The sequence below is a fragment of the Gouania willdenowi genome, chromosome 8, assembly GCF_900634775.1.
Source record: "Gouania willdenowi chromosome 8, fGouWil2.1, whole genome shotgun sequence".
Taxonomy (NCBI): Eukaryota; Metazoa; Chordata; class Actinopteri; order Blenniiformes; family Gobiesocidae; genus Gouania; species Gouania willdenowi.
Window position 1 is genome coordinate 25,526,571 of NC_041051.1, and position 14,468 is coordinate 25,541,038.

Genomic DNA, 14,468 nt, shown 5'->3' on the forward strand with positions numbered 1-14,468 from the left:
GTTATATTCATCCGGATCCCCTCCAAAATGTAATGGAATCTTCCATGGTGGTTTAAAACCTATTAAGCACTGTTGGCTCAGTCCTACTAACAGACAAACAAACGAATAAATAAACATTGGTGAAAACATAACCTCCTCCGCAGAGGTAATTACGAAGGGTTCAGTGAATGCACTGATGAAACATGCAGGGTTAAGTACCTCTAAAAACGTTCACAACCACTGATCAACACACACACACACACACTGAGAGTATGTTTTGTCAACCATGTGAAAAGCAGCCATGTTATCTAAACTCTAAGTGTTCAATAAAAACAGAAGTAGATGGCTAGAGGGGCTGCGTCGCTATTAGTTCAAGTGTTTGTGTCAGTCTCCGTCTACTACGCTCTACCATTAGCGTAGCCGTGAACGCTGATATTGATCGCTCTCCCATTATGTTAGATATGGTGCAAAGGGTGTTCAGTTTACAGCAGTGAAATTATTTTACCAAAGACTTGTCAAATGTTTGTTTTTTTATTATTATTCATAAACCATCACACAACAAGAAACTCTTTAAAAGTCATGATACAGTATCAAGATTTTAGCAGATTAAGTATGGGGTGACAAGTGTAGATAGACAACATTGAACATTTGGATTTAACATTTAGATTTAACATTTAGATTTAGATTCAACGTTTCGCATTCAGATTTAAATTTCACGTTTAGATTTAGATTTAATATTTAGATTTAACATTGACATATTTTTGAGAAAAAGGTAAATATCACAAATATTGCTGTAAATCTGGTCAAAAGTCACAAAAAGAAATTCACGTGTTTTTTTAAACATGGTTTGTTGCTAAATGGTTCAAAAAGTTGCTGTTTATTTCATATATTTAAGATGACCGGAAATGATAAAAACTATGAACACAATCTAATCAGGAGCCACTAAATTGGTATTTTTCAACCTTGGGGTCAGAACCCTGTGTGGAGTTGCCTGAAATTTCTGAGAAATTAAAATAAGAGTTCTGAAATTTTTTAATTATTATCCTTTTTTTAATTAAAACGCACATTTTTGTTGTTTTTGTAATCATGTTGTTTAAATGGTTGTTTAATGTGTCTTTGTATTTCTATACCTTTACTTTGTGAAATATAAATCGAGTTCAACTAAAATGCAGTAAACGAACAAAATGTCTCAAACATGATTAAAAACAAATTTTAGAAAAAAAAATGTCTTTGGGGTCGCCAGAAATTCTTGATATCAAAATGGGGTCACGATCCATAAAAGGATGATAACCACTGCGCTAAATACTGTTTCTGAGTTTACCTCGTACTGAGATCGATTATGAGCATATATGCGCATGCGCACTACCTGAAAATGAATTTTTGCTACAAAAAAGTAATAATTCAGTTTTGTTTATTTTTGTTTTCAAAGTGAACGAACACGTGTTTTATTAGTTTATTAAACTAGATTAGGGTGAAGGTTAGGGCTAGGGTTACATACGCGCGCATGCACATATATGCTCATAATCGATTTCAGTACGAGGTAAACTCAGACCGTGACACCAGGACACGTTTATTTATTTTGGTGAAAAATGGAGGCTGTATCGGAGTTTTTACAAAACCTTTTGGGTCCTGGGCCAGCAAAACCTTATCGCTGGTCTAAAGGGCTTTGAGTTTGACACATGTGACTTAACACATTGACAAAGCTACAGACCTGCACCACATAGGTCTAAAAGAGAGAGAGAGAGAGAGAGAGAGAGAGAAAGGGAAAGCTGCTTTGATTAGATACGGTTAGACTTAACATCATCTATCTGCCATTCATTGTTTCCTTCTCTCCTTCATGTTGCTGGTTGGATGCTGGCACGTCTCCTAGGTTGGATGTGTGGAGTGAGTGCTAATGGTTCACAGCCTGAGCTGATCTCTGAGCGAACACATTTGGAGCCACTTACGAGCATCAAACATAATAAATTCCTGCCTTTTTTATTTTGCTTTGGGGTGCTTGAAAAAAAGGGTAAATCATACACTTTACGAAAGTAAAGGTTTCTACAACCTTATGTTTGTATTACAAGCCGAATGTGAATGTGTGTAAAAAGATGACGTAAGTGTAAATAATCAGACACGTGTAATCCTATTGGTGACATGTCGTTTCTCGGTCACTTCCCAGCTGTGCACATGAATACGTTCCTTTTTGATTGTTTCCATGTTGAATTTAATCCATTCTCATTTGATGCTTTTGGAGGAAGTTTAATGCAACACTGACTTTTGATGTTTTGGGTTACATTTCCAATCTGTTTAAGCATTTGTTCACCTGAGCATGTGTAATAAAAGCACGTTTTCAGACTGACATATTGGAAACAGACCATAACCAGGATGAAAGCTGTTGACAGTAAGCTTTGTGGAGAAGACGCGTGTGTTACTGAAAGTGAAACGTGTGTGTATTTCTCACTCGGAACAGCACACGTTTCATAACGTGTGGAAATATTTTGTAATGCTATGCCTTTCAACGCATTTATGAAACGTTACAGTTGGTTTCACTATCAGAATGTGGAGCACAAGTCTTGGTTGGTGTTACATTTGAATGTAATGTTAGTCCCCCCCAGCACTCATTACCACAAAAATAAACTATTCAACCTCCAGCTGAAATGATTACTGACATATTCCTGGCACCACTGTCAATCCCTTTTCCTTTTTGAACATGGTTGAAAGCATCCAACCATGTCCTTGTTCTCTGTCTGCAGCTCACACAGTGATTCTTGGGCCTAATATATATCTATCCTGCTGGGGAGCAAGTTTGATTCAATGAAAAGGTTACCATGGAAACAATATCTCAATTTTAGTGATCCCGCCTTTTAGAATGAGAAGTCCTGTATAGGACCTGATGGTGTTTTGTTACATTACAATCTGTAAGATAGTCCGACATTATCTGTCATTAGCATGAATAAGGTGTCATGAAGGCTCTCATTAGGAGCCGTTGGTTATCCAAACCCTAACCCTACCTAGCCAGCCCATAACCCGAACCCTACCTAGCCCGTAATCCTAACCCGACCTAGCCTGTAATCCTCACCTTACCTAGCCTGTAATCCTCACCTTACCTAGCCTGTAAGGTGAACCCTTACAGAACCCTAACCTACCTAGCCAGCCCGTAACCCTAACCCTATCTAGCCCGTAATCCTAACCCGACCTAGCCTGTAATCCTCACCTTACCTAGCCTGTAATCCTCACCTTACCTAGCCTGTAAGGTGAACCCTTACAGAACCCTAACCTACCTAGCCAGCCCGTAACCCTAACCCTATCTAGCCCGTAACCCTAACCCTACCTAGCCCGTAACCCTCACCCTACCTATCTTGTAACCCTCACCCTACCGAGCCAGCCCATAACCCTAACCCTACCTAGCCCATAACCCTAACCCTACCTAGCCCGTAACCCTTATTCATTCCAACACCAAAACCTCCTAACATACTCCAACTCCGTAAAGACATTCACCTATACCACAATAAACTAAAAATTTCAGAACACTTCAATTTTACCAATAATCACAACAGGTTGCCCTTTGTAGCCCCCTCACTATGGGAACCCAACCCGGCCTCACTCTCTCAACCTTTATTAGATTTAATCCAACAGGACAATAACCTATAACGTTCAGGGAGGAGCCAGTTTTAACCAATTTTAATGTCTTATCTTAGAATATATATTTATTAGTTATTCCACTGTTTATTATTCTCACCTCTGGATCCCCCTGACCCCCTTCTCTTCCCTAAATTTTAAAACCCTATTCCTTTCCTTAAAACCTAACCTAACCCTACCCCCTTCCTAACCCTAACTGCCCCTCCCAAACCTAACCCTAACCCTAACTGGTTGTTTTATTAATTTACTTTTTAAATTTTTTTTAAAAATGATAAAGGGGATATCTTACCTGGGGGTGAGAGGATGTCCTTGGCCAGTGCTATTTTTAAAGAACCCTAACCTAACCCTATCTAGCCCTTAACCCTCACCCTACCTAGCCCGTAACCCTCACCCTATCTAGCCCGTAACCCTAACCCTATCTAGCCCTTAACCCTCACCCTATCTAGCCCATAACCCTCACCCTACCTAGCCCGTAACCCTCACCCTATCTAGCCCGTAACCCTAACCCTACCTAGCCTCTAACCCTAACCTTAAACCTAACCTTAACCCTACCTAACCCCACTAGATCCTTCCACCTAACCCAAAAAATGCCAACATAGCTCTAAAGGTGTCATATTTAGCAAACAACACTTAATGGCAGCCTTTATGACTCCTTATTCGTGCTAATGACAGATAATGACAAAGTAATGTCAGCCTTATGTACAAAACTTCAAGTAAAGCATTACTGGTATTTTTTTAATTTATAAATATCATATGTCTATAAATGTTTTTGCTGCTTTTTCCACACTTACTGAACAAATCTTTAACAACTTTAAAAGGAAAGTTTGAGCTTCATGTCTTTTATGATCCTGTTAGGATTTGGTTGTTTGTTTTTAAAATAACTTTATTTGAACACCCCAAAAGAAACAAAGCAATAAAAGGAATAAAAAAAAAAAAAAATGTGTGTGTACTTACTGTCCAAACACTGGGTACAGACTGTCTGTGTCTCCCCGCATTCTTTGACCACTCCCTCTCCAGGTGGACACTCCTCGCAGCACTCCCCACTGTTGGTGTAATGACCAGAGTCACAGGGGACTATCACGGCCCGCTCAGTCTTAGACGCCAGCAATAACGCCACCTAGCACAGTGGAACAACATTACACATCATCAGAGCAGCACCAGCACAAGCTGTCTGGAAGTAAACTTTCACACAAACACACACACACACACACAAACACACACTCCTGGACCGCCAAACACACACAAAGACAAATTGATGAAAATGACTTCCAGGTGTCTCTCCTGTCCCTCAAACCTAACAGCTATCAGGATTCATCATAAATCATGTTGTCGCTGCCTGTATCGGACGTACTCTGAGCGAGGTGGTCATCTAAACTGCCTCTAATAACCCCCCCCCCACACACACACACACACATCAGCTATAATAGTAAACTTCTGACACACTGCAGCCCAGGCAGGAAGCATAAAATCCAGCGTGCACAGAACTACACACATGCCGCTCCTAATTAATGTCTAAAGGTGAGACTTGGTGTGGGTTCGCCTGTGCTTCCTGTCACCTCATACACACATGGACATGTTTATGTGTTCATTCGCTCATTCATTCATTTCTTGAACTCTGTTTTTTGTTTTGTTTTTTACAGCATTAGTTCTCATCTGGTCTGGTGTTAACCCTAGAACACTATCGGAGGGTGATTTCCACCTGAGCAAACGTATTTACAATATTTTCATGAAGTTGTGTTTGTCAGAGGTTCTTGGGTTCCGGGTGAGCTTCACTATCTTCTCCAAAGCCCACTTTTTCCTACAGGCACAAGTTTGGGTGATTTTCACCAGGCGATATTGAGAGTGTCCCATTATTACTACACTATGGGGCGGATTCATTAAGATCTGAAATAAAGGGTGGTAAACCAGGTGAGTCCCTAATTCCTTAGGTGGCGCCGTTTTTCTCACCTGCCGTGGTTGACGTGGTTGAGAGACCGCCCTATTTATATTAGCATTTTGCTCGTTCAATGTGGAGAGGTGAGTGCACAGAAGCACAAAATGACATTTGGAGAAGTTCAATTGGAGGCTGGTGGACTTCTCTGTCTGCTGTACAAACATTTAATAATGTAGAAAACAAAATAAATAACCAAAAATATTGTTTAAAAAAAAAAAAAACTTTAAAATCTTACCTAAAACGTACATTTTTCCCCCCTAATTGAATGTGGGTGCTCCGCTAGGTCCTGTAACTTTGCTCTTAAAAACAGGCAGATTTGGACAGAAACCGTCCTATTGATCTGTTGATGGCATTGATCTAAATGAATGCAGCAGCAGCGTCTGTCAATCAGTCGATCAGCACCATTTGAAGATGATCTACTGACCATCATCCAGCAGGTCTGAGCTCCTGAGCAGCGCTTTTCACGCACGCTCTCATTTGTGGACATTGTTCCATCGCTGCGTAAATTGTGCGTAGCCCCAGGTATCAGCATCTATCTGCCTCCCCCTCCCCTTTGTCACCCTCTCCCCTCCTCTCAGGAGTAAACAAAACAGTTTTAGTATCCCCCCTCCCCCTCCTTCTCTGACGACTCTGTTTTTTCATTCAGAAATTCATGCCCTGAGCAGCAGTCGCACTCCTGCTCCACATTCCCTGCCTTCTATGTTCTCATATCGGAAAAACTTCCCACTTTGCCAACATGTTATCTCAACACAGATTCATTCTGTGCATGTTGGAGACATACTCAAAGTTTGCCGGGAAGGGTGGATAGAGGAAGCATTTCATCACAGTTTTTCCAAACTCATTTGAAAAAATACAATTCTTAATAGAATGTATGATAAAATACATATATTTTAAGTGCCATAAAACAGGGACTGTACTAAATATATGATTTCATTTGTTCTTCTTTTAAAAATACAAGGCGCTTGAGTCATGCGACTTTGGTTCTTCTTCTGTTGCGCAATTCTTCTTCACATCAGGGAAATAGAAGTCCGTACTTTGGTCAATCAAAGCCAGTGGTTAATGCAATAGCAGATATGCCTCCACTACACAGAACTAAGGCAAAACGACGATTAATTGCATTTGCGATATTATCGCTATATCATAAAATGCATCTAATCGCAAAAGCTGCAATTTTTTTATTTTTTATTTTCTTGTCCTGTCTTGTACTGTCCTGTTAAGTTCAGAGTGTTTAAGAAGTGCAGTCCACATGTTTACATGTGTCATGAAATGTGAAGTTAGTTAGATATGTTGAAGAGGTAAAGCCAGACACTTGTTTCTTTTATTGTTGTAATCTGTGCTTTAAAATGTATATTTTATATTTATTTAAAGTTTAAATAAATCTGAAATTGTTTATTATGAAACAGATTGACTTATTGCTTGTGTTCATTGAAAAATACATGACAAGAGGCCCTTGAAAAAATTATTGCATATTAAATCGAGGAAATATCGAGGAAAAAAATCGCAATTCGATTATTTTCCAAAACTGTTCAGCCCTACACAGGATGTTGAGTGAAAAAATAATTTTATAATTATCCGTGCGTCACAAGTGAAGCTCTGGTGTTTCATTTCATTATATCCATGTCTTCTAAAGCTCTTATTAAATAAATTAGTCTCTGGGCCACCATCTTGGATTATGCTGTCACCAGCGAGTCATAGCGGCAAGTCGCATGCACAGAACGACCAGAATTAACTTAAAGAGGAATTAAGTGTTTACAAAATAGAGGAATTATTTCATTTGGAATTAAAATCAGAATAAACCAGCCACCTAATTCGGATTTAAGTTTAATTCGGAATTAAATTAACATTAGGAATTAAGTGTTTACGAGGCCAGTTTAAAGAGGAATTAACTTTTATTCTGCTTTAAAGAGTAATTAAAGCTCCCATGTAAATGTGGCCATTGTGGTTGGCGTGAATTTTGACATGGTCTCTATATTTAGTTGTATTTTTTTGGGCCAACAATCTCAAACTCCACCTATGGTTGTGCAAACTTTGGCTGCATTCCTATATATTCCTCTACATACAAGTGAATGAAGTAGCAGCTTCCTGTTCTCTGTCATCTCTGGAGTTTTCACTCAACACCAACAGAGATTAATGACTTGTTCAGGGGGAATCATCTTCAGAGACGCACTAGAAAACATCCAGCTCTGATACGCTTGTCTTGTACTCCCTCAATTTCACGCTCAACTTGTGGCTTTATTTCTAAATTTAATTCAACCACAGTGCGAGAGCGTCCATCAATCGTCTTTCAGCCAGCTGTCATAACAGTGTCCCCCCACACTCGTCCGAAGGCTGATCACACACAGCCCAATTAAACCAGCTGCTGTCCAGAGTTCTGCCATCTATCACCACCCACTCATACCCACACGCACATTTTTCAACATTCTCAGCAAAGAAAGTCATTAGGACGACTGCTTTGTTTAATTAGGATGGGTCGGTGCACTTCTTTCAGTCTATTTTTAGCTCAAACAATAAAACACAAAGCAAATTATACTCTCAAATATGGGGAAAGTTAGTGTTTCTAGGGCAAAGTGGCTTCCAGCAGAATATTTTTTTATTACCTCATGAAATCTTGGAAATAATTGTAGCTCTGACTTGTCTGTGACTGTGAGCTGCAGAATTCTTATCTATTCCTGCAAAATATCCCAAAACACCAACAGTCTGAGACAAGGCGTCTGCCAGTAGAACGTTCCCATGTTCCTGAACGTCTGATTGCATCCCAATGGGAAGTTGGAACCTCAGTTTTCCACAGGCAGAGCCAAGCAATGCTGTTTAACTTTTTTTTTTTTTTTTTTTTTTTTTTTTCTCCTTTTCTGACTGAAGAAGAACCAAGCAAGCGAGATTTGAGCAAACATGCATGTGTGCGTTTGCGTGTGCGTATGAGGGTGCGTATAAAAGTTAAAAGGCAAATCAGCTGATGTGTGTTTATACATGCATGCAGCTTTAGTTGTTTAACAAGAACATATGCCCTTTAAATATACTGTAATATTGTACAGTGTGGGATCAGTTTAGTTGGATCGATCATATCTATCAGATTATGTGTTTATCAATGAATTATCTATAGATTGGTTTATCCTCTCTGGGACAGGAGGACACTGAAGCTTCTTTTTCCTGCACCTTGGACAGAAATCTGGAGTGCAATCAAATCATGGACACACACACAAACACACACGAACACACACACAAACACACACACACACACAATTTTTGATCAGTTTTCTACCTTTTACCTATTGACTTTTTTTTTTCAAATGACGCAATAATTGTGTAAGAAAGCATTAAAAACCATTCAAAATAGTTTTTTCAGGATGGTTTGGGGTTAACTGTTGTGTACATTTAGAGAAATTATGAACGAAAATGATTTATGACGTCACTAAAAAGTGGTGTAGAGTAATGCCCGTGCATCACTGGAGGATTAATTCCTGTAAGCGCGCAGGTACAGTAGCAGCTGGTAACTTACCAGAGCGCACAGGAGCAGCAGCGGGTAGGCAGCAGTCATCCTGGCTCAGTGTGCGGGACTCACTTTGGGGTCGGATCAGTTTGCAGCAGAAACAGCAGCAGGAAAACTCACTTCCATCCCAGCGAGGCGGTATTTTGTCTCAATGCTTTCGCACCATGACGCGTCGCCAGTCCCCGGCTGTCGGTGCGCACCGGACACAGGAGAGGAGAGGAGAGCGATCCGTGCAGAGTGCGGAGAGCTGCTGGGTTGCAAGTGCACTGCAGAGGGAGGGGGAGAAGAGGGGGGCTCGTCCTGAATCCGGTTTATCACCCGGTGCTCCCCTGCCCGCCCCTCCCTTCAGCTTTTTAACAGACCCGCATCACTGCCTGACGCACTCACATTGGTCCCTAGTGCAGAGAGCCAGGTGTTCGCATCTGGGCAAACAGTAAGACACGTGTGTCCAACTCAAGGCCCGCGGACCAAAATCGGTCTGCGATATCAGCATCATGATTTTCAACAGAAAAATAATTGCGGAAGAGGATTAGGGCCAATTTTGATGGAGGAAATAATTTTGGTCAAATTTTTCAATTCAATTGAACTTTATTTATATAGCGCAAAATATAACAAAGTCATCTCAACGCGCTGAACAAAACATAAAGTCCATAGTAAAAAAGAAGATCAAGAATGAAGTTGAAATTTTGAGAAAAAAATGGAAATATAGGGCGCATGGTGGCTTACCCCGAGTTTTCACTGCATCCAAAACTTCTCCCAAACTGCAACACAGCTGATATGTTCCCATTAATATCAATGCCCCCATTTCCACCTCATCTGTCTCTGCTGCAGCATGCTGGAACACTCTGCAGTAAATACGCAGCCCTTCTATTTTTGCCAGACGCTGGAGCTGTGCTGCAACAATTCAACAAAAATAAGTCCGTGCGGGACAGGAAATACTGCATAGACACAGAATAAAATTTCCGGATTATTTTCAAAATGAAATACGCCATGTTCAAGTCAGATCGTAATTCCATCCATTGACCAAAACACAGACCCTCCAAGTCTCATTTCAGACTCTAACCAAAAACCGAGCACATATTCGAACTCGGGAATAAAAAATTTCGGCCCGAAAATTGTGTAATTTGAACTCTACCCAAAACCAAAAACATATTCGGACTCGGCGAGTCCAGACCTTTCCGTTGATGCCACATTTAGCTCAATTCGAGCAATTTTAAAATCATATTTCACATATAAATATTGCACTTTTCCATAGTTGAAACACATATATATATATATTGCACAATTACATGTGAATCTTCTGAGTCCTTGCTGAAACAGATTCGCACCAAAACCGGAGGCGGTGGAGATTGAAGGACAGCAAATTGCACTGCATTTACGCAGCAGAGCAATTTCGGAGCTGATACGCATCCAGTGGAAATCCAGGGTTAGTGGTTAGTACGCCCGCCTCACAGCAAGAAGGTCCTGGATTTAAGCCTTAGGGTGGACACTTGGGGTCCTTTCTGTGTGGAGGTTAAATGTTCTCCACGTGCTTGCGTGGGTTTCCTCCGTATGCTCCGGCTTCCTCCCACAATCCAAAAACATGACTGTTAGGTTGATCGGAGTCTCTAAATTGCCCATAGGAGTGAATGTGTGTGAGTGGTTGTTTGTCTGTGTGTTTACCTGTGATGGACTGGCGCCCTGTCTATGGTGTACCCCTGCCTAACACCCGTTGAAAGGGACCCTGAGAGAAAGAACAAGCGGGTCAGAAAGTGGACGAATGGAAGTTGAAATATAATGTTGAAATTAAAGTCAAAATTTAATGAAAATAAGGTTTGTTATTAAAGTCAATTCTATAGCGGACTACGGCCTATTCACCATATACAACAACAATCTCCATTCAAACTGGCTAAAACCTAATCTGTTTTTGTAGCTCTTCAATAGCCACAGACGGGACTAAATGCTCCACCTCTTCCAAAACTGTTTTTTTCTTCTGAACAGAATAAGTTTTTGGCAATATTTCTTCAAAGTTCTTAAAAAGATTACATACAAAGAGATTATATTTTCTCTGTTATTAAACCCAAGTATCCTTTAAGGCATTCATCGATAGAGAGCCACCATCTGCTCTCTGTCGTGTGTTAATTTGGCCCTCTTCAGCTTCCATAGATTTGACATCAAGGTACAGCAAGGCCAATTTAGCACCCCCAGTTTGGGAACCACTGTAGGGCCATGTCAAGCTAATTTATCTGTATGAAATGGCACACTCCGTACTATCAGTGACGTGCCGTGACCACAAGGGTTGGGTAGGCACGTTGCAAATCGAGACCACCAATGACAATTTCATATGTTTCTGCTGGCAAGTGTTAATTCAATTCAAATCAATTTTATTTGTATAAAGCAATTTCCAACAAAGTCATCCGTTGTTTGTGTTGGAAACACAGAAACATGGAGAAAAAGACAACAACAACAACTCGGAACAGCCTCAGTGAGGCGCATCCACAAAGTCAATCCTTCCTTTTGTACCATTCACTGTAGAAAGTATGAAACATTTTCTGACCTTACCTTTGCTGAAGGTCTGGTAACACAGTCTACTATACTATAAGTATAATTAGGATAATGAACATTCCCACTGAAGTGTGTATTTCTAAGCTTCTCAAGATGTATTTCGAACCTACAAAAAAAAAAAAAACGGAAGCACACTAAGGCTAAGTATCTCAGTTGATTTGCCAGCTTTGAAAGTTAAGTAAGTGACCAAGTAGAAAATCAACATGTGGTCATTTGATCCATAAAACTCACGGAAACACATTTCATGCCAAAATTTTGAAGATTTTGGGAGACCCTCCGTTGTGCTACTGACAGAACTTCCGGTTAACTTCAAAACAAGAGCCCTATTTAAAAAGCATTAGGTTGGAGGGGAAGAAGAGACGCTTCTATTCCCCGGTCACTCAGCACTGGCACCCCTCAGGGGTGTGTTCTCTCCCCACTTCTATTCTCCCTCTACACCAATGACTGCACCTCAGGGGACCCCTCTGTGAAACTCCTAAAGTTTGCAGACGACACCACCGTCATCGGTCTCATCAGGGATGGGGATGAGTCTGCCTTCAGACGGGAGATGGTACAGCTGGCTCTCTGGTGCAGTCAGAACTATCTGGAACTGAACCCGCTCAAGACTGTGGAGATGACAGTGGACTTCAGGAGAAATCCCCCCCTTACCACTCTGAATAGCAAAGTGGCTACCGTGGACTCCTTCAGGTTCCTGGGATCCACAATCTCACAGGACCTGAAGTGGACCTCTCACATAGACACAACCAGGAAAAAGGCACAGTAGAGGATGTACTTCCTGCGACAGCTGAGGAAGTTCAACCTGCCCCAGGAGCTGCTGATCATGTTCTACACCTCCATCATTCAGTCTGTTTTGTGCACCTCCATCACTGTCTGGTTTGGATCTACAACCAAACTAGACAGACAGACTACAAAGGATAATCAGGACTGCAGAAAAGGTCATTGGTGTTGACCTGCCCTCCATCCAAGACTTATACCCGTCCAGGGTCAGGAAACGGGCAGGTAGCATCACTGCAGACCCCTCACATCCTGCACACAATCTGTTTAAACTCCTCCCCTCCGGCAGACGCTACAGATCACTGTACGCCAAAACAACCAGCCATAAAAACAGTTTCTTCCCCCAGGCTGTCACTCTGATCAACTCTAAACAGTCATAGAGTGTCAGTCCTGTTTCTGTGAAATAACCTGGAACTAAACATAACAACCCTGGATCAACCTGTCATTGCGAAATGTTCATGGACATAATTTTTTTCATTTAAATGTTCACCTGCACTACTCATCAATGCACTACTGCACTATTATCTTATTATTATTATTATTATTGTATTTTTATTTTATTTCATTATTATTATTATTATTATTATTATTATTATTATTATTATTATTATTATTATTATTATTATTACTATTATTATTATCTTGTTATTTTTATTTAGTTTGCACATAGTCTAACTACTCTTATATTTATGTTTATACTTCTTTTTTTATTTATTTTTCTTTATTCTAGTTGATTGCTATTATTTAATGTTACACTACCTGAGAGAGCACAGGTCACCAAAAGAAATTCCTCGTGTGTATTCATACACCCTTGGCCAATAAAGTTGATTCGGATTCTGATTCTGATTCTGATTCTGATTCTGAAAAGGGGATGTTTGACTTTTAGCTTGAAGCTGGTACGGGATGATTTGATGTTCCACTCGCAATGCATCATGGGACGATTGAGTATGAGTAGTGTGCCCACCTTGCATACTTTAAAAAATGTTCTGATATAGAATACATCCAGGTATTTGTTATGTACTCAATCTTTTCATACTATCTAAGGTGAACGCACCACATACTCATTTTGACGTCAGACTTAGAATGAGTTGTACGTTAGTATGACATTTCGAACACAGCAATAGTCTTCCTTTTTACATCAAAATTTCATTTATAGCAGATTTCTTTTCTTTTTTTAAAAAAAAAATAAATAAAACATCAGTTTTTTGCATTTCTGAACTCTTGATTTCTCATTTTTGGAATCACATTTTTAAAGCTGACGAAAGTGACAAAAGTCCCACACACTGCATCGAGTCCTATCATGTTCACATCACTAAGGCTCCATATTTTTATTGCGTACGATCCAACGTTTTTCAACAGGTTTTTTTCCTCATCGGCCTGATTTCAGAGGATCCACTGATGTTGTTGCGTGGCATTTGATTGTATTTTTCTGCATGTCAGTTCATTTTGTGGTGTATAGAATGATGTGTTTCTAAGGACTTTTCAAAAGCTGTCACCAATGGTGCTTATATTTCAAGTCATCTGCTCTTTTACAGGCACTAGAAGGTGTATTTTTATTCTCCACCACTAGGAGGCGACTAAGCAGAGTTTACATATAATCCAGCAGCAGCTCAGCCTCCACTGTGTTTCAAGATTAACATTGACTATTCAAAATCTGAGCTATTTTTCACAGAAATCTTGATTTTCATTGGATTTAAGCAAACGTTGTTAGTAATTTGTTGCATTTCAAACTTACAAACACCCCTCCACCCCACAGCTGTGCACATAAACAAACGATCATCAGAAAAAAATATTCTCCAGAAATTTCCCAAAGCGAGCACAGTCTGTGTGTCATACAGCAAGTAGCCATAAGATTAGAAACACTGACATGTAGCTGTAGCACCTGTTCATGTGTAGATATATTAGGCAGCAGGTGATTGTTTTCTACTCAAAGCTGATGTGTTGGAAATGGGGGAAAAGTAGGCGTGCAAATGTGTTGGAGCCGGTTTGACAAAGGGCCACATTGTAATGACCCGCTTAGAGCATCTGTAAAAAAAAAAAATAAAAAAAAATGCTGCTCTTCTTGGGTGTTCCCAGTCTCCACTGGTCAGTGTCTAACTGGTATTAGAGGAAGAAAAAAGGGGTGAATCA

At 40.2% G+C, this 14,468-nt stretch overlaps 1 protein-coding gene across 1 annotated transcript in view; it reads right to left on the minus strand.

Moving 5' to 3' along the window:
- The window catches only part of ngfra (nerve growth factor receptor a (TNFR superfamily, member 16)), a 52,388-nt gene extending 42,978 nt beyond the window's left edge, over window positions 1–9,410 (minus strand). Inside the window, exons 1-2 of the mRNA XM_028455553.1 lie at window positions 9,030–9,410; window positions 4,555–4,717 (exon numbers count right to left, since the gene is read on the minus strand). Coding sequence (XP_028311354.1) covers window positions 4,555–4,717; window positions 9,030–9,068 — 202 coding nt within the window. The 5' untranslated portion in view covers window positions 9,069–9,410. The remainder of the gene's footprint in view (window positions 1–4,554; window positions 4,718–9,029) is intronic.
- Between the last annotated feature and the right edge of the window lie 5,058 nt (window positions 9,411–14,468).